We start from the raw sequence: 24,853 nt of genomic DNA on the forward strand, positions 1-24,853 counted from the left end.
AAGCTATTCGGGATAACTCAGTAACTCAGCTGATGTTCAGCCAATATCGAAAAAACTGCGGGTGGGCTACTTGGCTGGATATCACGGTTCAAATGACCCCAGGTTGAATCTACTCCGAAACACTTTCTAAGGCTGCATTGAACGGTAACGTTGTGTCCGCTGTCATGTTGAATTAACACTCTACAAGCTTCGGTGTAGCGCATAGACGTCGTCATCGTCTTGCTGCGCGCCCCCCCCCGTTCTGTGATTGGTTCCCAAACTCTAGCAAAAATAAGGGCGGTGGTTTCCAGGCTGACTTTGCAGTGAGAATGAAATCGAGCGCAAAGCAGCATGGGAATTCCCAGGCTACTGGAACTCATTTTTTCTCAATAAATCTACCTGCTAGAGACACAAACAAAATCAGAACCTGTCCGTCTGTCTCCCCATGTCTACCTGAGAGGTACCTGGTGAATTTAGCCCATCGATGGCAAACAGGTATATCAGTGTGCAGTAGCTGAATGGGCACCAATCAAAATTTCTTCAGAAATATTCTAGTCTGGTGGTTAAAAAGTCAGGAGGAATCTGCACACTAGTTTGCATATAAACACATAAAATGCTTCAAAGGAAGTTTTAATGGACCAGCTTTATTAAGACACAAAATATAAGCTTATAACAAGTTATAGTTAAAGAGGATAGAGAATCAAAATCTTTTTCACGTTTTTGGTGTTAGTTCTGAGTCTCCCCGCTGTGGGGAGTACACACGAAGTGCCAGCAAGTGTCAGAACCTCTGTTTCAAGTACTCCCCCTTTTTTGAATATCCCCCAGAAAAAGTGCCAATCCGTTTTTGTGAAAAAGTGATGTCACTTTTTCATCAATCGCCCCCCCACACCCAAATCCACAGCCACCCCGTTTCAGACACGCCCCTTCGGCGAGAAACAGGAACAGGTGAGCCTTCCAAGGCTGTGAAAGCGGACTACGATCGTTACATATTCTTCCCCCGGAAAGCAATGTTCGCGATCAATGGCTTTTATTTATTTTTAACAGCATCCCCAGTACATACAACCGCCGACTTTTCCTTTGCGCTGCGCATTTCACGGAGTACAGTTTCACAAAGCTTACACGATTAAGAGCAGGCTTCAGTCGGAATTTAATGCTCAGTAGAGGGTCAGTTCCGACAGGGACAGACAGACTGCAGCGAGCTGTGCGCTCCGCTGAGAAGCTGATCGGCTGCAGCCTCCCATCTATCCATGACCTGCACGTCTCCAGGACTGTGGGGCGAGCAGGTCGGATCACAGCTGACCCTTCTCTATTTGCACCGCTCCCCTCGGGCAGGAGGCTTCGGTCCATTCGGACCAGAACCTCCCGTCACAAAAACAGTTTTTTCCCCTTGCAGTTGGACTTATGAACACTTCATAATCACCTCATAACCTGCCCCAGTCACTTTACCATCAATACAATTGCACTAATGAAGCTGCACTGTTGTTGCTCTGTATATTGGATACTGTGTATTGTTGTACACACCTTGTACATTTTATATTAATATATTTTTATTCTTTATTTTTTATTATTATATCCTATGTTACATGTTTGCACCTTACGCCGCAGCAAATTCCTAGTTAGTGAACACTGTTCACTAACAATGGCAATAAAACGAATTCTGATTCTGATGAGCTTTCTTTCCAGTCAGTGTATTACTCTATAGCTCTGTTTTCAGTGAGAGCAAGGGCAGCCAATCAAGCATCGGCAACCGAATAGCGCCAACACCTACCTGCATTTCATAATGAGGTTGCCAGATAAGCTCTGAAACGACGCCAATAAGGGAAAAAGACGCATTCTAAACCCAGCATAGTAACAGCTGTTTCAGAGAGCCTTTTAGGGAGGTTCTGAGCCATTACAGACCCAACCAATGTTTTTTGGGCTACATATCACATCACAGAACAAGGATTAATGCCCCATTCAACCTTTCTCTATCACCTTTAAACAATTAAACTATCCACGTCCATTACTTTACAACTTCATTGAAGTTGAAATTTTGTGGCTTACTGAAAGCTCATTAAACCTCAGATCATTCCTCTTTTTTTCAAATTGCTCCATTAAACAACATCTAAAAGTGATCCACATGAATAAAAGAGGAAAAATAATGTGTTTCCCCGGGCCACAGACTTAAAGTACAAGGTGTTGTTGGCCGCTTCAGTAAATGATTAAAAAAGCAAAACAACAGTATAAGTCAGTGTTTTTGAAGCGATAATCTGTCTCAAACTCATTCCAAATGTTGAAAGGCACCAAACAGTTTTTGATGGGGATGTGCTAGCTTTGGTATCGGATTTAGTCGATCCAAAGATGACGTTGGAGCGGTCTTTGGTTGCAGCACGTCCTTTCACAGCTGACATTTTCACTTCTCAGAGCAGGAATAAGCCACCATTAGTGCATCTGGAGATTTCCTACAATGAGATGTAAATATCTACTGAATGATAAGATACTCTGTGGGAAACCACCATTACTGCAGTCATTTAAAAGCAGAGTTTTGGTTCCACCTCCATAAAATGTCTCTGAGTTGTAGTCAGAGGTCAACATGATTTATCTTAAAGATTTCATGAACATGGGAAAACAAAAGCTTTTCTTTTAAGCTGAACTCCAGCACTCAGGTGTTGGGGTTTGGTCACTTCCTGCTAACACTGCAAACAGCCGTCCTTGCTGTCTGTCCCAGTGAAATAATCCCAGCTGAGGACAGAGATGCTTCAGATGGAATGGAAGAGGCGCTGACCTCATGATGCTTCCCATTGAGCTCAAGAGAAAATAATGTTCAGGAACAGAACAAAGCCACTTATGGACAGTCAGATCGTACTTTACATTTGGCTAAGATCGATATTTTCACCTGTTTTCACATAAAAACTTAACTGTCACTGAACTAAATGAGAAGTTTTAGGGATTATTTCCCTCTGAGGTTTGTAAAAGATATTTTCATATGCTCTGTATATTTATGACAGTATAATACATTTTATTTTCATTTGTGTTATAAGATTATGGACAGATTATGACTGTTCATCTTATGTGTTTCTTTATTATTGGGCTGTCCCACATATTCTCTGAAAAGCCTTCAGCTGATCCAAAATGCTGCAGCCAGAGTTCTGATGAGAACTAACAGGAGAGATCATATTTCTCCAGTTTTAGCTTCTCTTCATTGGCTCCCTGTTAAATTCAGAATAGAATTTAAGATTCTTCTCCTCACATATAAAGCTCTTAATGACCGAGCTCCATCATATCTTAAAGATCTCATTGTAAGATATTTTCCTAACAGAGCACTTTGCTCCCAAACTGCAGGTTTACTTGAGGTTCCCAGAGTTTCTAAAAGTAGAATGGGAGGCAGAGCCTTCAGTTATCAGGCCCCTCTATTGTGGAATAAGCTGCCAGTAAATGTCCGGGAAGCAGACACCCTTTCCACTTTTAAGACCAGGCTTAAAACTTTCCTTTTTGATAAAGCTTATAGTTAGGGATGGCTCAGGTGATCCTGAAACATCCCATAGTTAAGCTGCTATAGGCCCAGCCTGCTGGGGGGCCTCATCTGTCACACCTTTCCTCACTTTACTCTCTTTATGTATATGTGACATTATTGTGGTCATTAACTCGTGTTTCCCTGTTCCAACAGGTATCCTTTGAATGGTGTTACAGTGTTTGTTGTCCCCCCCTTTCTGTCTTCTCAAACCCCAGCTGGTGGAGGCGGATGGCCACCCTTCCTGAGTCTGGTTCTGCCAGAGGTTTCTTCCTGTTCAAAGGGAGTCGTTTCTCTGTCTCCACAGTCGCCTCAGGCACGCTCAGGACGGGAGATTGGACTGAAGACAAGTTTCAGCTCAATCTGTTGGTTTCTGTAAGGATAATTATTATTGTGTGCTTATAAAACAAGCTTAATTATTCTGTTTGTTAGTTAGCTCTGCTTCACTAGTTTGAGTAGGATATAAAGCTGTGCATGAGAACTAACAAAACCCATGACAGTTATCAGTTATGCATTCCAGCAACAAAGCCCGATAACATTGTTATTTCTGTTAACAAAGAACATCTTGTTCTCTGAGGACTTCCCAGAATGTATATCTTCCCTGCCTAATAATTGCGTATTTACTACTCATTGGCCACATAACCTCTGGATGATCCTGTGTCATATTTCTAATAAAAAGGCCAAAGCAGAAAGGAGGGGCTGAGAGAGTTCGTGTGTGAAGCTGTAACAGAGCATCTCTCCGCTTTCTCCCTTTTGCAAAAGCATATTAATACCAACTTCTGGTTTCTGTCTGTTTATTCTGGTGTTTTGCTATTATAGCTATTGTGTGAATCTAACATTTTCCTTAGCTAGGAAAGTGTTTTTGAATTGGCTCTATATGAATGAATTGGATTATGATTACAATGAATTGGACTGTATTACTGAAGTACCTTCATTTGTGGTAATTTGGCACTCTATAAATCAAGCTGCATTGAATTGAATGACAGTAGTTAATGGTGAACATATGGAATCAATGATGTTTCTGAAGGAGTAAAGTCTGTGAGCCATCATTAAAAAAGAAAGTGCTGAGCTGAAATGCATCCATGTGGTGCTCCTTCATTCTGCTGGTCCATTTGTAGGCTCCATCACAGGGAACAGAAGTACCGGTGGATGGGAAAGGCTGCGAGTCCAGCCAGAGCTATGCCCAGACTGTCTCCTACGCTGGCAGCTGCCATGGCAAACTCCCTGTGTCTGTCTTCAGCCTGTGTGGGGGAACAAACCCGTCAGGACCCAGCTACTTCCAACCCTTACTGCAGAATAATACACAGATCAAATCAAGCAGCACACAGTTGTGTCTGCAGAAAAAAATGGAAAGCAACAAGTAACATACGATATTAAGACTGCAGCAAGGAAACAAAGTGTTGAATTTGCATGGACATCGAACATGGGCTCTTCATAATCCTGAACTACAAACCTCCTCGCTAATGAAGTAGAAGGTGTTGACATACGCAGCCCCACCCAGCAGACCCTCACAGAGAACGATTGCAAACACCAGCCAGGCACTGGGCAGGAACTGGTAGCGCACAGCAAACAGCAGAAACACTGCAGTCAGCACCTGTGGCAGGCAGAGGAGCAGAAGAAGAAAACAACACTTACATGGAAGTCTGCAGCCACACACGCTGCAAGGAAACAGGATTTTCAGCTGCATTCAGCCGAATATACCACATTAAGAATGAGATGAATCATTAGTCATTGTGTGACAGTCAACGTGACGACTTACTGATGTCTGAAGGCTGTTATGTAGAAGGGGGGCCGCACGGGCCGCTATGTTGGGCAGCTTTTGCAACATTCTTTTAAAGATCAGCTCCAGAGCAGCCCCCCGCACAGAGCAGCCCCCCGCACAGAGCTGCCCCCCGCACAGAGCAGCCCCCAGTACAGAGCTGCCCCCGGCACAGAGCTGCCCCCGGCACAGAGCAGCCCCCAGTACAGAGCAGCCCCCCGCACAGAGCTGCCCCCGGCACAGAGCTGCCCCCGGCACAGAGCAGCCCCCCGCACAGTGCAGCCCCCCGCACAGTGCAGCCCCCCGCACAGAGCAGCCCCCGGCACAGAGCAACCCCCGCACAGAGCAGCCCCCGGCACAGAGCAGCCCCCCGCACAGTGCAGCCCCCCGCACAGAGCAGCCCCCGGCACAGAGCAACCCCCGCACAGAGCAGCCCCCGGCACAGAGCAGCCCCCCGCACAGTGCAGCCCCCGGCACAGTGCAGCCCCCGGCACAGAGCTGCCCCCGGCACAGAGCAGCCCCCCGCACAGAGCAGCCCCCGGCACAGAGCAACCCCCGCACAGAGCAGCCCCCCGCACAGTGCAGCCCCCCGCACAGAGCAGCCCCCGGCACAGAGCAGCCCCCGGTCGAGTGCAGCCCCCGGCACAGAGCAGCCCCCCGCACAGTGCAGCCCCCGGCACAGAGCAGCCCCCGGCACAGAGCAGCCCCCCGCACACTGCAGCCCCCGGCACAGAGCTGCCCCCGGCACAGAGCAGCCCCCCGCACAGAGCTGCCCCCCGCACAGTGCAGCCCCCCGCACAGTGCAACCCCCGCACAGAGCTGCCCCCCGCACAGTGCAGCCCCCCGCACAGTGCAGCCCCCCGCACAGAGCAGCCCCCCGCACAGAGCAGCCCCCCGCACAGAGCAGCCTTCTTTATCCCTTTCTTTACTTTCTGGCTCTGATGCTGCTGCCCAACAGATGCTGCAGAGCACATTGTTCTCTCCAGCACAGACTGGGAGGAGCTATGCAACATCCAGGTGCAGCTAAGCTTCCTTAAGAGCCACAGTCTGTTCTGTCCCACTCAGAGCCACCGGGCACACAAATGCCATTGTCCAAAATGACCAACGGATGCACTTAGTTTCTTAGAATTAAGGCAGATTATGGTTTATTGCTGAACAGTTTAGGATTGGAAATGGTTGTGAGGCTACTGATCAAATAAATGAGTGGATGTGCCAGAACTTTCTCCAGCTCAACCCAGAGCAGACAGAAGTGATTATTTTTGGTCCCAAAATTAAAAGGTCAAAGATCAGTGCTCACCTAGACTCTGTGTCATTGAGAGCCACAAATCAAGTTAGAAATCTTGGTGTAATTATTGACTCAGATCTTAATTTTAATGACCACTTAAAGGCTATTACTAAATCTACTTATCACCACTTGGAAAACATTGCTAGAATGAAGGGTTTTCTGTTTTAGCAAGACAGAGAAAAACTTGTTCATGCTTTTGTTTTCAGTAGGCCAGATTACTGTAAGTGTGTCTTCAGACTGTCAGATCATTTCAATCTGCAGCCTCATCGATCCATTAATGACTTTAATCAACTACTATCCTGTATGCCTTTCTGTCAGCTTGATCTGAATTCTTTAATATTTATTCTTTTCATTTCCTTGTATGATTGTGATGGGGCTGCACGGTGGTGTGGGGGTCAGCACCGTCGCCTCACAGCGAGAGGGTTCCAGGTTCAACTCCCGGCTGCTTCTTTCTGTGAGGAGTTTGCATGTTCTCCCCGTGTATGCGTGGGGTCTCTCCGGGTACCCACCATCCAAAAACACGCATGTTAGGTTAATTGGTGTCCCGAGGAGTGTGTCTGCTTTGTCTCTGTGTGGCCCTGTGATGGACTCGTGGCCCCTGCAGGGTGTACGCCGCCTGTGGCCCGATGACCGCTGGGATAGGCTCCGGCCCCCCCGCGACCCGGCCCACGGATTTAGCGGGGACAGAAAATGGATGGATGGATGTTTTTGTTCCCATTGTAAAGCACTCTGCGTTGGCCTGTGTATGAATGCTGCTGTATAAATAACCTTGCATTGCCTCAAAGTTTTTACAAATCCCTTCTACATACTTTATCATCTCCCCCTGAAACTTGATCAGTACATGCAGAAAGTGTGGCCATGGGGGCAGCGTGAGTTTGGATGTGACGTTGTTCCCCACACCAACTTCAAATGTGGTCAGACAACAGATAACAAGCTGATGACGCTTCATTTAAAAAACTGACTTTATGTTGGAGGGCGTGTCCGTAGCGGGGGCAAATATGGTGCCATCAGTGTGTGCACACTCACACACTGATGGATGCATCAGAGGCAGCATGTGGTTCAGGGAAGCTGGGCATCAAACTACAAACCACTGATCGGCAGACAACCTCTTGAGCAACAGCCCGTGCTCGTTGCTATCCACAGCAACTGACTCAAAGTCTCTCCTCGGTCTTGTTCCTCTGGTGTTGTTTCTTGCTTTATGGAAGGAGATGGATCCTAACACATGCGTGGTGAGTGCACGCAGTCTGCTCGGTTCCAAATATTCCGGCTGCACGTTGGAAGGTGCAGAGGCTCATGGCAGAGCTCTGCGTAGTGATGCAGAGAATTAAAAGTACGTCATTCTGGCCTTGTGCATGTGCAGATGTGGAAAATGGAAATTGGCTTTCACTGACTATGAATTACATCAGAGTTTTTCCAGACTATACCTGTGCAGCATGTCAGAAACACCAAATTCATTTTTCAGTCTTAAGCACAGACTTTACGTTTGTCTTAAGCATAATGTCCCCAGAGTGTTATTTCTCAGCAACTGCCCCTCATGCTAATGGCAGAAAAGCCTTTTCCGCTGCTCCTGATCACTGGAGATGTTCAGGTGATACTAATGCTCTTGTGCTGGCATGTTTATGAAGTCTGATTTCTTACTTGTTCAGGCTAATCTTTACCATATTGAAGCATGCTGCATTACTGTAGAAACAACTCAGGACTAATCTGAGAGGCTGTGCTATTCACAGCTTCTTCTACAGCCTAATTGATCGAGTTGGCAGAGTTGCATATCACAGATGAAGTCGTTGAATTGCAGCGGTCGTAGATGTACTAAACATTCAACATGTGTCCTTTCAGCCGACCTGTACCTGATCTTACTCTCACCTGCAGCAAAGAGAGAGTCCAGATTTTCCTGATCTTCACGCAGCGCAGGGAGGATCGGGACAGCAACACACCTATTTGGTATAGAGTCTGGTACCTGAGCTCACAGACAAACAATGAACACACAGAACCGTTTAAAATCAGAATGAATGGGTCTGCCAGAATAATAGGTCCAAATGGTTAACTAACCAGCGATACTGCTCTGCGTGGGAAAGGAAGAAGTCGGGAAAAAACAGGAGTTCCATCTGAGAAGATAAAAAATGGATATTATTCTTGGCTCAACAACTTGAGAGACATTGCTGTAGTTCTTAATGTTTAAAAAGCTGTGTAATCCATGTTACATCTCAATACCCCAAACAGCTTCCACCAAGAGGAAGTCTGCTTTGACTCTGCAGACAAAGTGCAGTGAGGCCAGAGTGATGCCAGATGGCACTACGCAACTCACCAGGCCTTGGTTGATGAAGTACTCAGCGAAGTAGACCAGTCCAAGGGGAAAGATGAACCTCAGCAAGCCCTGCTCACAGAAGTCATGTTTCATCCCAGTTCATCACACCGACACACACTAAAGTACAGTCATGTGAGGAAGGCACTTACTCTGATGACCAGCAGCCTCTCTGTGAAGGGGAGAGGTCCTGTAGCCCTGTCCTCTGTTATATTCAGGGCAAAGAAAACATGGCCGGTGTGGTTATTGAAGAACAAAGCAGCATCCTTTTAAAGGGACACTAAATATCCCTTTGGGGTGACCGAGCCTTTTCTGTCGCTGCCCCCAGGCTCTGGAATAAGCCCCCCGTTGAGCTGCGTCTTATTTCTGACCTGGGCCTCTTCACATCTAGGCTAAAAACCTACTTATTTAGGATTGCTTTTAATACCCAGTAGTATGATGACACTTTTATCTTATTCAATTTTGTTGTATTTTATTGCTTTCACTGTTCTTTTATTGTTTTTATTTGTTTTTACTTATTCTTCTCTTTATTTATTACCTGCTGTAAAGCACTTTGGTACATCGTAAGGACTGTCTGTATAGGGCTGTAGAAATAAAGTACATTTACATATCAATTTCCTTTTTTGTGCAGCTTGTGCAGCAACTGTGTCCAAAGCTAAAGAGAATTGATGGTAAAGTGATGATCTCTTCACCCACGTAACAATAAATTACAACTCAAAAGTTCAAAGCTGACATTGTCCCTTTGGTCCTTTTGGTAATACTCATTTTAGGGGCAGTTTAGCTTATGCCAGTGAGAATTAGAAATGTCATTGTGGAATTCATTTTTGGTTAGTGAAGGGCATGTGTCGGCACAGAAGACTAACTGGTACTGATGAGGCGTAATGAACATACGAACTGCTATCAAAAGGAAACAATGCAGCATGGTGTTATGGTGCTTGTCGTCCCCCCTCTCCTGTCCTCTCAGCCCCCAGCTGGTCCAGCCGGAGGCCGCCCATCCTGGTTCTGGTTCTGATGGAGGTTTCTTCCTGTTGAAAGGGACTTTTTTCTCTCCACGGTCGCCTCGCGCACGCTCAGGACGGGGGATTGGATCAAAGACATTTGTTGGGATATGTCGGTTTCCTTGGCTTGGCTTTTGTTATGAACTGGACCTTGAAATGACTTTTATTGTGAACATGCGGGACATAAGCAAACTGAAACTGAATGCTTACTAAATGGATAGTGTCAGTCACATGTTTAACTTAGCAAGCAAATTTAAATTTAACGATGTAAATATCAATTACGTCCCCTAAAAAGAAGTGCTCTCAAAGAGTGTTACTTTGTGACTGTCGCACTCACTCACTCTAAATGCAGTGCAAGCTGTTTATCACTGTTATTGAGATATTCATGCAGATTCCCCATCGCTTCCTCTGGAAAATCAAGATAAAACATCTGAACCAAACAAAGTTATCTGATGCGAGTCACGTGAAGTGTAAGCTCTCATTTAAAGAAAAATGTTCATATGAAACCAGAAAATGTGCTTTTATCACCTTATAGTCAAATGAAATGTGGCAACAAAAATACTGACACATTATGATTACAGCAATGTAAGTATTAATATCAAACTTCACCCAAGCACAACATTTCTAAAGGTATCTTTTGCAAAGCCAGAATGTTGGGCTGTTCACTAAAAAAGCTGGCTCATAGCTATTTTCTCTTTTTCCAACAAATTGAAACAACTGTATGAACAAGCTCCAAGAGCGGTGATTCCACATTTCTGGAAGAAATTGTAAAAGTACCAATTAACCTCTGATTATGTTGTGCTGTTGGCCGTTGGCTGTTACCTTTACCTGGGATAGATTTCTCCCCCTCCTCCTCCTCCTCCTCCTCTTCTGTTCCATCCACAAGCCGTTGTCTTTCATCTGAATTCACAGCCGCATTCTGGGTCTCCATCGTCCTCCACTGAGGTACTGAAGATGCAGGAACCAGCAGGCCAAAATAACTGGTGATTGTGTTGGGATACAAACACACAAATGTCTGATTAATATTACCTGTGGGGGGCTCTGTTGACACGATGCAGTCCCTTGTCCCTTACCTTAGCCCCAACTACCCTAACTGAATGCTTAACCCGAACCTACCCTAAACCTAAGCATAAGAATTCATTTATACTCGTTGGGATAAAAATTGCTGCCCCATATTTACAGGAAGTCCTTAGAAGTTTGTGTTCTGTTAGATTTCCATCACCGTCATGTAGGAAAAACAAGTATACACACAAATGCACCCATGAAAATCCAAGGAAAATGTAGTCATTTGTGCATAAAATGTTTCTGCCATTTACTCCCTTACTGATCATTTCCATCCATCCATCGTCTTGTGCTTATCTGAGGCTGGATCATGGAGGCAATGGGTCCAGGAGGGAAACCCAGACATCCATCTTCCCAGCGACACTCACCAGTTTCTCCTGAGGGATCCCAAAGTGTTCCCCGGCCAGAAGGGACATCATTTTTCCAGTGTGATCTAGGTCTGCCCTGGGGCCTCCTCCCAGATGGATATGCCCAAAAATCCTTCCAAAGGTAGGTGACCAGGAGGCATCTTAATCAGATGTCTGAACCAGCTCAGCTGACTCCTTTTAATGCAGAGAAGCAACAGCAAGACTCTGAGCTCCCTCAGGATGGTCCAACTCCTCACCTCCTCTCTAAGGCTGAGCCCAACCACCCTCCGAAGGAAACTTGTTTCAGCCCCGCATATCTCTGATCTCATTCTTTCGGTCACTACACAGATGTCGTGACCATCGGTAAGGACTGGAACAAAGGTGGAGCAGTAAGTTGAAAGTTGTGCCTTTCAGCTCAGGAAAGGCCCAACAATGGACCGGTGCAGCACCTTCATTACTGCTGACAAAGCCCCCATCTGTCCGCCCATCTCTGGCTTCAGCTTGCCATCTCTCAGGAACAACAATAGGAGATATTAAAAAAAATTGACCCAGGCCTCTTCCTTTGAACACTGCCCAATTCACTTTGCAAAAGATTGAATTCTCAACGAGGTAAGCTAAATGAACACTATGTTCATTTGTGCAGTTCCATTTGAGCCACTGAAGTGTTGTAGTGTTCCAGCTGTAAACGGATCTACATGGGTTACTTTTAGTGGCCACAAGGTTTGAGGCACAGCAAAGAGGCAACTCTGTGGGTCAGAACAATGATGTTTACAGACAAGAAGCCCCCGAGACCGTTTCTATTCTTTAATGCTTTTGTGCAGATTTGAATGTGAAAATGACTGACTGCAGATATCATCAGGAACAAATGCTGGACTATTCACAACAAAAGGTAACAAATGCAGGCTTCTCTGATTTTAGCACTTTGCACACTTACCTAACTATCATAGCAAATGGGACCACCAGCATGATGAGCAGTGTGATCCGGGGTGAGAGACCAACTTGGATGAGGCCTGAGTAGAGGACGGAACCAGCAACACCTGCAGCACCAGTGCCAGAGCCCCAGCCTTCTAAGACATTTCTAAGGCAGGTGGGAAACCAGTGTTAACAACCCAAACTCAGAGACTATGTCTGAAATCAAGAATGTCAAGATGTCATATCAAAATATATATATACATGTACATACAGTTAACCCCTGAATTATTCATACCCCTGGCAAATCTTATGTTTTATTTTATATATACACATATTTTTTATTTTATATATACTTTTATTCAACCAGCAAGTTTTTTCTTGATTGGAAATGACACAGGCGTCTCCCAGAAGATAAAAAGATGATGTACAAGAGGTATCATTGTGGAAAAAATTATTTCTCAGCTCTTATTTACATTTGAACAAAAAGTGGCATGTCCAAAATTATTCCTACCCTTTGCAAACTGTCAGTCTTTTGGAAAATCCAAACTTCTATACCATTCCAAATGCTCCAAGCTGTTCTAAAGCATCCCAGTTACCCTGATTCATTGGGAACAGCTGTTTTAATCAACTCAACAGGTGAAAAACAGCAGCGCTCTGCAGCTGGTTTGTGGACAGTCGTGGCTAAGACAAAGGAACTCACTGAGGACCTGCAGCTGCACATTCTGCCTGCTCACAAGTCAGGAAAGGGCTATAAGGCCATAGCTAAAAGTTTTCAAGTTGCAGTGGCTACAGTGTATTACTGTTACTACAGTGTAACGTAGGGCTGAACGATCTATCGTTTTCGACCGAAAATCGCGATCTCAGACAACACGATTTTGCGATCGTCAAAGCTGCGGGTTTTTTTTTGGTGCATATTTTTTTTTTTTTTTTTTTTTTTTGAAAAGCTGCCGTCGGCAGGTTTTCAAAATTGCGAGTCTAAAGTCGGAAAATTCGAACTGATACAACTTTCAGGTCCCTCCCCCAACCTCTAACAAGCTCCGAATCACACCGGTGTGCGCGCACACCGGCGCGAGCGCACACAAGCTCAGCAGCGTGTGCACAAGCTGTGATTGACAGGTAGGATTCCTCCACCCTAACTTGATTGGTTAAAAACAGCCGGGAGCGCTCGATTTTTGCAAGCATGATTACAGGCTTCAGAGGGAGCTACAGAATTCGTTATTTTTCCTAAACAGCCTAATATTCTACTTCCAGAATCCCATGACAGTTCAAGCTAATATGACTACAAAAAAGGTGCCGATCGCAGCTATTTTTTGGGGCTTTTTATGCCTTTATTGTTAGGACAGTTTGAGAGAGACAGGAAGCAGGGGGCAGAGAGAGGGGAAAGACACGCAGCACAGGGCCGCCCGGTGCGGGAGTCGAACCGGGGCCAGCCGCATTGAATTAATTTACACTGAAACTTGATTTAAAGAAAATAAATCGTGGTTGAAATCGAAATCGCAATCTCTGCCAGAAAAATCGCAATTTCAATTTTTTCTTAAAATCGTTCAGCCCTAGTGTAACGGACACTATTAGTGTATTACTAGAAAATACAAGAGGTTCCGCACTGTGGAACATCTCAGAGGACGTGGTCAGAAGCCCAAAGTGACACCTGTGCTGGCCAGGAGGATAGTGAGAGAGGTGAAAAAGAGTCCACGGATACCCACCAAGGCCATCCTGGAGAATCTGGACTCTACTGGTGGCAGACAGTCCAACGGACACTGCACACTGCTGGGTTCCACGGACGCAGACCGAGGAGGATGCCGCTTCTCCAGATAAGGCACACAAAAGCCCAAAGAAGAAGACTTCTGCTCTTCTGTTTTATGGTCAGATGAAGCAAAAATTGAATTGTTTGGCCACAATGATGTATCCTTCATTTGCCTTAAAAAAAGGAGAAGCCTTCAGCCCTAAGAACACCATCCCCACTGTCAAACATGGTGGTGGGAACCTAATGCTTTGGGGGGGGTTCAGCCAATGGACCAGGGAACCTGATCACAGTAAACGGCGCCATGAAAAAAGAGCAATACATCAAGATTCTCAAACACTACATCAAGCAGTCTGCAGAGAAACTTGGCCTTGGGCACCAGTGGACATTTCAGCCCAACAACGACCCAAAACACACAGCGAAAGTGGTGAAGAAATGCTGAGCGGACAAAAACATGAACGTTTTGCAGTGGCCCAGCTGGAGTCCTGGCTTGAATCCAATTGAGAGTCTGTGGAGGCAGCTAAAGATCAGGGTGATGGCAAGGAGACCCTCCAGCCCGAAAGAGTTGGAGCTCATCGCTAAAGACTAATGAGCAAAAATACCAGTGGAGACATGAAAAAGCTGGGCAGCAATTATAGGAAGCGTTTGATTGCTGTAATAGCCAATGAAGGCTTTTCTATTGATTATTGAGAAGGGTATGAATCATTTTTTGTTCAAATGTAAATAAGAGCTGAGAAATCATTTTTTCCACAATGATGCCTCCTGTACATCATCTTTTTATCTTCTGGGAGACGCCTGTGTCATTTCCAATCAAAAAAAACTTTCTGGTTGAATAAAAGTAACTTTAAGTCAAAATTTTGCAGGTATGAATCATTTCGGGCTGGACTGTAAATATCCCACTGCTGTGTGTCTGTTAATGTGACTGCAGCAGTCCATAATTGTGTTGAAAGTGATGTTTCTATGACAGCAGGTCCAACCTGGTCAGGATATCAGGGTTAAAGAAAAACCACATGAGGTACAGAGTAGGTACAGATCCAATCAGTGCTGTCGACTAAAGCTCAAAACAGAACTTGAATGAAGAGACATTTTGTGAACTAAAGGGGGATGAAATGAAATAATGATTTTTTTACCTACTGAAGAAGACAGTGAGAGAGAGGAAGGACAGTTCTCCCAGTCCTGAGCTGATACTGGCAAAACTCACTCCTATAAAATACAATGGTGTGTGAGGGATTTTATTCTTAGGTTTGCAGCCCTCCACCACCTCCACATGTTCTCTCAGGACAGACGTAGTGATATTCATGTTCCTCCTGAAATCCACAATTATCTCCTTTGTCTTATTTGCATTAAGTTTGAGGGGATTTTTCCATCCCATTTTTCTCATTTCCTATTTTTTAGGCACTGGTTCAGTCTCTCCAGCTGCTTCTTCACCTGACTGCTGGACACAAACAGGCTGGAGGGGGAGACAGATGAGGTCTCAGTGTGTGGCGCAATGGTGCAGATTTTTCTTAAACGTATGCACAAGAAAACTAGATCTAAGCATTGCATCTGAGCTGGACCTCAACATCAGTTGACTCATCAGTCTTACTTTGATGATACACATCTCTAAAATGAAATCCTGTTCCTGTGGAACAACTGCAGCGCTCACAACAGATAAGAGAGGAAATGACAGTTTCAAACTCCATCAAATTCATCTTCTGAATTCTCACATTCAAGTCACTTGCACCATCAACACTGGTAAAAGACAGCATAAGAGCTAATAACAGCTGGTTTTACCCAGAATACTCATCCACACGGCAGAGGAGAAGGACACCAGCAGGAAACTTGTTGCTGCCATGATGACACAGAACAACACGCGAACACTAGAGACAAAACAACCAAAAAAAGGAGACGAATGGTGAAGAATTGAGCTTTTGCCATTGTTACCATTTCCATGGCTTTGTTTACACAGCAATAGCATATGTGCTCTAGAAGTCAGTTACTATCCAGTTACTCACTCCTCTCCATCCAAAAGTGGAGTGGTGCATTTTCCAACGAAGCATTCTCTGAATACTGCACGTGCAAATACAAAGTGTCTTACCCATAAGGTACTTTGTGAACCACAAAGGGGGCAACCAGCTTGATGACGAGCGTTGGGAGGATGTCAGCTAACAGCACAGCCTGCACACACCAGTTTGAATACATTTATCCATGAAGAGAGTCAGACTATATTTCAACTCATTCTCATTAATGATCAAAATAAAAAGTCTGAACTGTTTCATGTTTTCAAGTCAAAGAAGAAGTTTGGCACGTGAATGAAATCTACCTGAAGAGTGTGTTAACCTATTACAGACTGAGCTGCCATCTGCACAGACGTGCAGGTGGACCCACATGTCATATGAGGGGGGCACCTGAGGGGCTGCTTCCAGGGCTGGTGCTTCACTTAAAGTCAGTCACCTCACAGCTCAGTGTGCATGTGAGCAGGGAGATGTCCTTTAGGTGTGCTGGACATGTTTCCATCGAAGCGTCGCCAGCACTGAGGAATTCTTCCTGACTGATTTGAAATAAGGCCGCCTTCATTTCTGTTGTCATCCTCGTTCCAGAGCAGGTTACTCAGGTTTAACTATGCTGTGTGGAAGGCCACAGCTGAATGAGTGTGGAACGGGAAGGAATGGAACATCTTTCATGTGGGTGACCTGGGTTCAAATCCTGACATCCCCGCCTACAAGGTACTACCTCCAGTAGGGGTCCTGAGGCAAGACCCCCTTACCCGACCTGCCTACCAGGGATATGAGTGGAAGTCGCTTTGGATAAAAGCGTCTGGTAAATGCAGAAAATGAAACATCTTTCTCTAAGAAACTATTTCTCTGGTAAAATATCAGCAGCAACTGAAAAACCTCCCAAAGAAATCACAGATTGCCTTTTGCTTATTCAATCTGTTTTCAAATTAGGATTTCAATCAGTTATCAAACTAAAACGCGGTACTTCAATGAATACGTTAGCATGTTTTAATGCCTGATACAGCAGGACCTCTTCAGAGAGTCCGGTCCTCAAAGTGTTGGAGGCATTTAGCTGTTTTAACGCTGTGGCCGCTCAGCGTACGGACTGTTCACTGAGACAGCTGTGTGGTGAATCTCTCTTTACCCCAGTGGTGACAGGACTGCAGTCATAGTTGCTGCTGCTGTTGTTGCCAGCGTGGGAATCAACAGCTAATGGAACTGAAGCCTAGAATGGAAAGGAAGAGCATCATTTAACAACGACACAGACGCTTTTCCACCATTAGCAATTATTTTAAATGAACCATGTGACACAAAGGCTTTAGTACACAGTAGCTTCCTTACAGATGCAGTGGAATTGTTTGGCTCCTGTTTCTTTAGGATGTCGCGGGCGGCACTCAGCATGACCACATAAGCAAAGTTGTTGCACAATCCAAGAAGCCTGAGCAGGACGGAACGGGTGAAAGAAGAAAAAACAGATCCAGTAAACAGCAGCTAAAACACTGACTGCAGCATTTCTCTGCAGGAAACCTGATTCCATAGGTACGGTGTCAGCCTGTCACTCATTATCAGACATGTACCCAAACCTCTCCTGTTATTCACTGCAGCACACTGGATTTATTCCACAAGTTAAAGCAACACAAACCCTCTTTAAGCTGAAAATGAATAAACAACACTGAATTCTAGGCTAACCTGAGATCCACCAGCTCATTTGGAGGCCTAATCATCACGTGTTTGGGGTAGAACTCTAATATGTTGTATTTACTGCATCCATTCCCACAATCCCACCAAGCAAAACCTTCCTTTGTGTGGAATATTTAGTTTCTGAGAGAAGCATGTTCCAAACTGAAGGAGTGTGTCGCACACGTCAGAAATGAACATGGCCCTGACTGTGCGCGTGCGCGGAATCACGTGACACCGTTTCAACTTTACTTTCACAGCCAGCAGTTCTTGTGATTGCTTCTCGCCATTTGGTTTGACATATTACTCCCAACATGAATATTGTGTGATTAACGGGTCTTATGTCAGAAAGCTCCCCGGAGAAAAGCTTCTTTCAACGGGCAGCTTTGCTCTCTGTCCTCGCTGCTGGTTCCGAGCACCGGACACTCACCAAAACCCAACACAGTTCCGCCATTGACCTACAAGCCATTGATAGAACAAAGCGTTAGTGGCAGGTGGAATAAAGTTTGAAATTGTGCCTGGACTCTGGTGACAGAAGGCTGACCCACCGGTCGCATCAGGGCGCCGGACAGAAGCCGTCCTGCTGCGGCTCTCCTCCTCCATGTTTCCCGCCGGGCTCCAAACTAACACCTCACACTGCTTCAGGGGCCACAACACATCGGAACTCAAGAAGCCTCCGCAAACGGACACTGGAAAGAGGACTGGAAACCAGTTGTGGCCACTTTGTTTGTGTGACTTCCTTGTTTGTAAACGTCACATCGTCACGTGGTGTTTCGCCCTATTAAATTCCCCTGGAAACAGAGCCAACTCCGCAGGTTCCCGGTCGGCTCTGCGATATTCACCACATCTTTGTTGAGATGTCAGCACTAATGTCAAACAAATACATAGAAAGATCCCAATTATTTGGATTTCAAGTAACTTTCATGGAAAATTCAACGATTTGGGGTATGACATCGGTGTTTTATAGAAGCAGGTGTAAGCATATGTGTAAGTAAAGTATATAAAGCAAAAACTGCTTTTCTCCCTGTTTCCCTTCCTTAAGAACGGCTTCTTGACAGCCACCCTTCCATGGAGCCCATTTCTGCCTCGGCCCCGGTTCGAGTCCCGCATCCAACGGCCCTTTGCTGCATGTCATTCCCCCTCTCTCTGCCCCCTGCTTCCTGTCTCTCTTCAACTTTCCTGTCCATTAAAGGCATAAAAAAAGGACACACTGCACACCATGCTGAGATATGCCAAGTTTTACGCAACAGCTCTTTGAGAATCACCTTGTTGCTGCAGAAATCCTGTTTTCTGTCTGTCAGCCTGTGTTATCTTTGCTGTTTTTCACACATGCAGCTAAAGAAATGGGAACAGATGATGTGTCTCTGTGACAGGCATGATATGATCTGGGCTTGTTATGTCGAGGTTCATCAATGTTATGTGCTAAAAAGTGAGGTCAGCTAACCACACGATTCTACTAAATGACCAGGTTCTTCCATCGATAGATTTTTTTCTTCCCCGATGGCACGGACATACTCCAAGGTGTCAGGATTCATCGGGCTCCAACTGTGAAAGAGTGGTTCAGAAAGTACGAGACATGGATTGGACACCACAAAGTCCAGACTTTTAACTCCACTGAGAGGCTTTAGCATGCTGTGGAGATGACAGTACAGACATATGTATGTCTATATACATATATGTACATAAAAAAAACACCTAAATACCCTTAAACGAACTAAAAAGGTGCATTACTGGTAGTAGTTTTTCTTGAATAATACATTAAAGTACAATTATGCCGTTGCAAGACATTTGTTATATTGTAGCCTATTTATAGCGGGGTAAAAATAAGCAAACCTTGTTTTAAGGAAAGTGCAATACTGGGATTATAAAGTGGCATTTCATGGAAATGCTCCACATGAGATGGAAGATGAGAACCACTGAGGTGGAGAAATAAGTCTCTTATCCTTCAATAAGTCTCATTGCACTCATCACTAAACCAGAGGGATATCTGAAGAGCTTCAGTATAAACTGTACATTTTGCCTGTCCCCGATCAAAATTCTAGATTAGACAATAAATACCTAATTACCATGGCTTTGTATTTAAAAAATGGCGACACTATCAAAACCTACTACCTATCGAATTTTATATTCAGTAGTATAGAGGGGATGCTGGGAAATAAGTGACCAACTTATGTTATACATTGTTGAACTTATTCATCATAGCATCGGAAAAATTTCACACAAATGTAGATTTAAAATATGAGATTTATTTGTAATGCTGCAGAAATATTACATGTCAAGCAAGCATCTTGGAAGTGTTCCTAAATGTTCTTGATTAAATGTTCTGTCTTGGTGTGCTAGAAGAGGAAAAGGGATGGGTGATGGTGCTGATAGGAGCTTCACCTCTCCAGCTGTGTACATAAAGCTCCGACTCCTCCTGGCCGCCTGCACAGCCTCTGCTTCGCTTCACTCTGGTCCAGCCATGGCTGTGTGTAAACTGCTCCTTCTGCTGGTACTGCTCCACAACACTGGAGGTAAATATACCACGCCTGTGAACATTATTTTGTGTTGATTAAACTGTGTCTAGTTTTAGAGGGCTGGGCTTCCATTTACCAGCTCTAATAATACATTTGGAGATGCTATATTTGTCAATGAAAATCTTCTAAGATCAGAAACTGTGGCAGCAAAATCTTACGTCTTATATTCCAAAAACAGGAAATGAGCTCTTTTGTTATACTGATATTGGAGGATGATAATATAATGGAATGCACTCTGTTTCCCTCTCTTTCCCATGTTCACCATACAAACATGACAGTTACCATGTTTATGGGAAAATTTCAAACTTGTTATATTTCATTTGGCCAAATGCTTCCACTTTACCATCATCAGAAGTTTGAAACGTTTTCTCAGGTTTACTAGCAGCTAAAGTGAGGAGCTCCATCATTAGAGGAGAGAACGCTGAGAGGGGCACTTGGCCGTGGATGGTCCACCTCAACATCACAACAGAAAATGGCTTGAAAAAATGGCGTTGTGGCGGCTCCCTCCTCAACAAGGAGTGGGTGCTGACTGCTGCGCACTGCTGGGATAAGTAAGTGTTTCTTTGTGATGTCCGACCTACAAACCCTTGTGGTTTTCTGGATACATTACTGTATTGAGTAAGCAACCTGAGAATTCCTTTGAAAAGAAGCTAGATGTGGAGCAGTGTGTGGGAACCAGTGGGTCATTGGTGAATACTGAAAAACTTTTTGTGTATTTATGTTGCCAGGAAACTTCAGCCGAATGAGCGTCGATCAGGAGCTTGGGCCGGGTCACATGAGCTGCAAAAGGCATCTGTTGATTACATGAGTATAACACATGTCATCCGTCATCCTGAATACCGGGCTCTGAGCAGTCGCTATGAAAACGACATTGCTCTGATCAAGCTGAAGAGAAAGGCGAAAACCTCCCCGCTGGTTGCTGCGGTGAGCCTGCCCAGTGCTGACGCCACCTTTGATTCATCATCTGAGTGTTGGATCACTGGCTGGGGACAGATCGGCAAGGATGGTACGTTTCGTATTAGTCTATAAAATGCACACACACGACTGCAACAGCTTGGGCTGTCTATAAAGACATGTGCTTTTGACCATGACCACTTTACACTCTAAGAAGATTGAAGTATTTCAACACTCCCAATGAATTTGTACATGTCCGCATAATTCTGTTGGCTGTTGGAAATCAAGCTCTTTTGAATCTCTGCTGTCATAGATACAGACCTGATCTTGCACATAAAAGTACATCAAAGTGTCTGCTGGTAACTTATTCGACCATACATACACAAGACCCCCTCTGCCTATCATTAAATCCGACATCAACATGTTACCAAAGCCCTGTTTCAGCCTACAACTTTTCTCTCCTGGTGAAGTGGCCAAGGCTTTACAGACTATACACACTAAGAAATCTGTTGGCGAGGACAAACTCGACCAATACTTTCCAAAGCCAGCTGCTCCACTAATAGTAAATTATGTAACATATATTTTTCACCTTTCGATTTTAGCTGGTGCAGTTCCTAAAGATTGGAAAACTGCCTTAGTTACTCCCTAACATAAAGGCGGTGGAACAGTCGACCTTAATAACTACAGGCCTATATCCAAACTATCGTGCCTGGCAAAAATACTGAAATCACTGGTTAACAATCAACTTCAAAATTTTCTTTCAGTACACTCTAAGTATTCATCAATCTGGTTTTCGAGAAAAACATTGCACTATTACCGCTGCAACACTGGTCTTAAATGATATCATTCTGGCTTTAGATAAAAAGAAACACTGTGCAGCTCTTTTTATTGACCTCTCAAAGGCCTTCGATACAGTTGACCATGAACTGCTCTTAACTACACTTCTCAATATTGGATTTGATAATATCGCTTTTAAATGGTTTAAAAGGTACCTTACAGACAGACAGCAATGTGTGACTCTCGGTAATGTTAAGTCAAACTTTGCTCATGTTGCAAAAGGTGTGCCTCAAGGATCTATCCTTGGACCCGTCCTGTTCTCATTGTATATCAACGACATTGTAACCACTGTCACTGGCTGTAGCATCCATCTTTATGCTGATGACACTATTTTGTATTGTATATCTGACTCTGTACCCTCTGCTATTGAACTCCTTCAGCACTGTTTCACTGACTTACAAGTTGCTCTTAATAATCACAAACTGGTTCTTAATGCAGGTAAAACTAAATTGATGCTTTTCACTAAATCAATCAATATCACCTACATTAGCCAAACTATCTCCACTAGTAATGGTAGTAATTGAAAGAGTCACCAAGTATAAATATCTTGGGATTTGGATTGATGACAAAATTACTTTCAAATATCATGCATCTAATCTAGTAAGTAAAATAAGACAAAAAATAGGCTTTTTTTACAGGAACAAATCATCATTTCCTCTGCATTGTAGGAAGGAACTTATGGAGGCAACTTTTATGTCAGTTTTAGATCATGGAGACATTTTAAATAGACATGCATCAGCAACAACTTTACATCCACTGAATGCCGTGTATCATTCAGCCCTGAGATTTATTACAAACACCCATCACTGTGAGCTGTACTCTAAAGTTGAATGGACATCTCTGTCTAATAGGCGTGATAGCCATTGTTTTTTATTTATTTTTGTAGCTCTCTCTGGTCTCCTGCCATCTTTTATTAACTCTTTAATATCTTTTAATACAAGTCTTTATCATACACGCTCAAAGGACTGGCTCACACTGAAAGTTCCCTCTGCTTGCACTGAATTTGGAAAGTCCAGTTTTTCTTACTGCGCACCTCAAACCTGGAATACCTTCCAAAACCATCTGAAACTTACCACACTCATAGCATTAGGAGATTTTAAATCCATAATCGTACCTTATTTTACTTCCTACTGCTCCTGTTTTTAATTAGACTTCTATGTTTTCACAGCCTATCTTTGTCACTTCTGTTAAGCTTCCTGTATGTTCTAAATGTTGTTTTTTAACTGTGTCTTCTAATGTTTTTGTGTATTTTGTCTATATTGTAAATGAGGTTGTTTCCTCAATATATCTCCGAGTTTAAATAAAGGTTATATAATCATACTAACATGAACACATCCCCTTCTGTCCTGGACTTTTTTTGTGTGTGTGTCCATGCAGTTCCACTCCCAGATCCAGAGGTCCTTCAGCAGCTTAAGATTCCAATCCTTTCTCAGCAAAGCTGTAACGCCATGTACGGCAAGCTGCCCTCTAACTCGCTGTGTGCAGGGTACAGAGCTGGAGGGAAGGGCGCCTGCAAGGTGGGTCTTACAATTTAAGAATCAGTTCTTTTCCATGATGTTGAGAAAACAATCCATGGCCTAAATCAGTGGTTGAAAATTCAATTCTAATATTCATTTCTGAATATTTATAGATTAAAAGTAATATTGTGGAAAATGCACTTATTCAAACACAAACTTACAACTGAGAAGTTTTATGCTACATTAATCTGGACCGTCACATTTAAACAGAAATCATTCTGATTTAACTTTATATTTTTAAGTTTTTGTTTGAAAAAAAAAGCACTGTGCTAACCAGTCTTTGGATGGAGCTGAATTTAAACTGTTCAGCTGGGCCGAGTCATGTCCAACAAACTGTTATCGTTTCCTCTTTTGTGTCAGCTTGATGGCTTCACTACTTCCTCTTTCCACAATAATATTTTATCAGGCAGTGTCCAAGCTTGAACATGCCGCCCTGTGACGGGCTCAAGCCTTCTGCCTTTAAGACCTCACTCGTCAACTGGAACTAGTTCCACCTAAAGAAGTTCCAACTGTTGAATGCTACAATGCTCTGATGGCCAGAGACATGTAGGCTTTGATGCTTAATGTTGCTACTAACTGTACTTTAGCTGATGTAAGATCTTGAGTGCCTCCCCTGTCATACAGTAAACTGAATTTACTTTATTCTGCTATTTCTTAGGAGCTTTTTCCACATCTCCGAATATCCCAGCTACTTACCTACAGTATTTTTCATATTTTTTTTCATATTTTTCTGGTGTGTGGTAGCTCAACCATTTAAAACAATGATTGAACACTACTCAGAGGAGAGACAGACATAATGTCAGCATCTGAGTGACAGCTGTTTGTGCCTCCACAGGGGGACGATGGCGGCCCACTGGTGTGTCGCACAGCCAAAGGCTTTGTGCAGGTGGGAATCTTGAGCTCTGGAGGTTGTGGTCTCCCATCCAGCCCTGGCCTCTACACTCAGGTGTCCAAGTATCTGGACTTCATCAATGGCTACATCCACCAAGGAGAGGAAGGCTCAGCTGAGGCCTAAACCTCCAAGAAGCTAAAGCTGAATGCTAAAAGTCCACTGATAATTTGCCTTCTTTTCTGCTTTGCATGCTCACCACATACAACGTTTAATGCCGATTCACTCTGGCTCTTTCGTTGAACTTCCTTGAATTAAAGCTTATAAGCATCTTTTTTCGTGTCTCTCTGTATTTTGGTGAATTTCTGTTTATTTGCCAAAGGGGGGGAAATAAAACAAAACATCATCATTACATACTTCATTTCTAACTCCCAAAATAGCACCTGACAGTGATGAGAGGCACGGAGTCTCGTTTACTTTCATTTTTCATTAAACCCTTCCAATGCACAGACTAACTAAAGCTCAAACAACAGCAATAATGAAAGAATGAAACGCTTACACATTGATGCATCAGTATTTAGACATATTAGGTATTAGCCACAGCTCACAAATGTGACATCTTAAGCACATTTGGGATGAATAGCTTTGAATGTGATATCAATAGCAACACCTTTGTACACACCTTGCTGTAGGACATTTCATCTCAATTCAATAAGCTACGACTTCCTCAAA

The 24,853-nt window shown here is 44.0% G+C and overlaps 2 protein-coding genes across 2 annotated transcripts; one reads left to right on the forward strand and one right to left on the reverse strand.

The window, feature by feature from the left end:
- Positions 1-607: 607 nt before the first annotated feature.
- Positions 608-18,302, reverse strand: LOC142372138 (battenin-like). Its single transcript, XM_075454967.1, has 15 exons — positions 18,077-18,302; positions 17,959-17,986; positions 17,193-17,289; positions 16,996-17,076; positions 15,953-16,032; positions 15,649-15,734; positions 15,006-15,078; positions 12,157-12,300; positions 10,642-10,793; positions 8,968-9,020; positions 8,819-8,887; positions 8,563-8,618; positions 8,377-8,470; positions 4,923-5,063; positions 608-4,710 (listed from the first exon to the last, which is right to left on the reverse strand). The coding sequence occupies exons 1-15, from the start codon at positions 18,129-18,131 to the stop codon at positions 4,594-4,596; spliced, it is 1,326 nt and encodes a 441-aa protein (XP_075311082.1). The 5' UTR covers positions 18,132-18,302; the 3' UTR covers positions 608-4,593.
- Positions 18,303-19,950: 1,648 nt separating this feature from the next.
- LOC142371255 (tryptase-2-like) lies at positions 19,951-24,453 on the forward strand. Its single transcript, XM_075453883.1, has 5 exons — positions 19,951-20,041; positions 20,418-20,595; positions 20,773-21,050; positions 23,153-23,292; positions 24,128-24,453. The coding sequence occupies exons 1-5, from the start codon at positions 19,990-19,992 to the stop codon at positions 24,305-24,307; spliced, it is 828 nt and encodes a 275-aa protein (XP_075309998.1). The 5' UTR covers positions 19,951-19,989; the 3' UTR covers positions 24,308-24,453.
- Positions 24,454-24,853: the final 400 nt, after the last annotated feature.

Source organism: Odontesthes bonariensis, chromosome 21, assembly GCF_027942865.1.
Source record: "Odontesthes bonariensis isolate fOdoBon6 chromosome 21, fOdoBon6.hap1, whole genome shotgun sequence".
Taxonomy (NCBI): Eukaryota; Metazoa; Chordata; class Actinopteri; order Atheriniformes; family Atherinopsidae; genus Odontesthes; species Odontesthes bonariensis.

What these genes read in the sequence shown, in the direction of transcription:
- LOC142372138 (XM_075454967.1), bottom strand. Translation starts at nt 18,131, where the DNA reads ATGGAGGAGGAGAGCCGCAGCAGGACGGCTTCTGTCCGGCGCCCTGAT. An exon ending in CAAACAATTCCACTGCATCT is followed by an intron (nt 17,077 to 17,192) that starts GTAAGGAAGCTA and finishes TTTCCATTCTAG; the next exon opens with GCTTCAGTTCCATTAGCTGT. An exon ending in GGGGGAGAAATCTATCCCAG is followed by an intron (nt 9,021 to 10,641) that starts GTAAAGGTAACA and finishes TGAATATAACAG; the next exon opens with AGGACAGGGCTACAGGACCT.
- LOC142371255 (XM_075453883.1), top strand. Translation starts at nt 19,990, where the DNA reads ATGGCTGTGTGTAAACTGCTCCTTCTGCTGGTACTGCTCCACAACACT. An exon ending in GCTGCGCACTGCTGGGATAA is followed by an intron (nt 20,596 to 20,772) that starts GTAAGTGTTTCT and finishes TTATGTTGCCAG; the next exon opens with GAAACTTCAGCCGAATGAGC. An exon ending in GAGGGAAGGGCGCCTGCAAG is followed by an intron (nt 23,293 to 24,127) that starts GTGGGTCTTACA and finishes GTGCCTCCACAG; the next exon opens with GGGGACGATGGCGGCCCACT.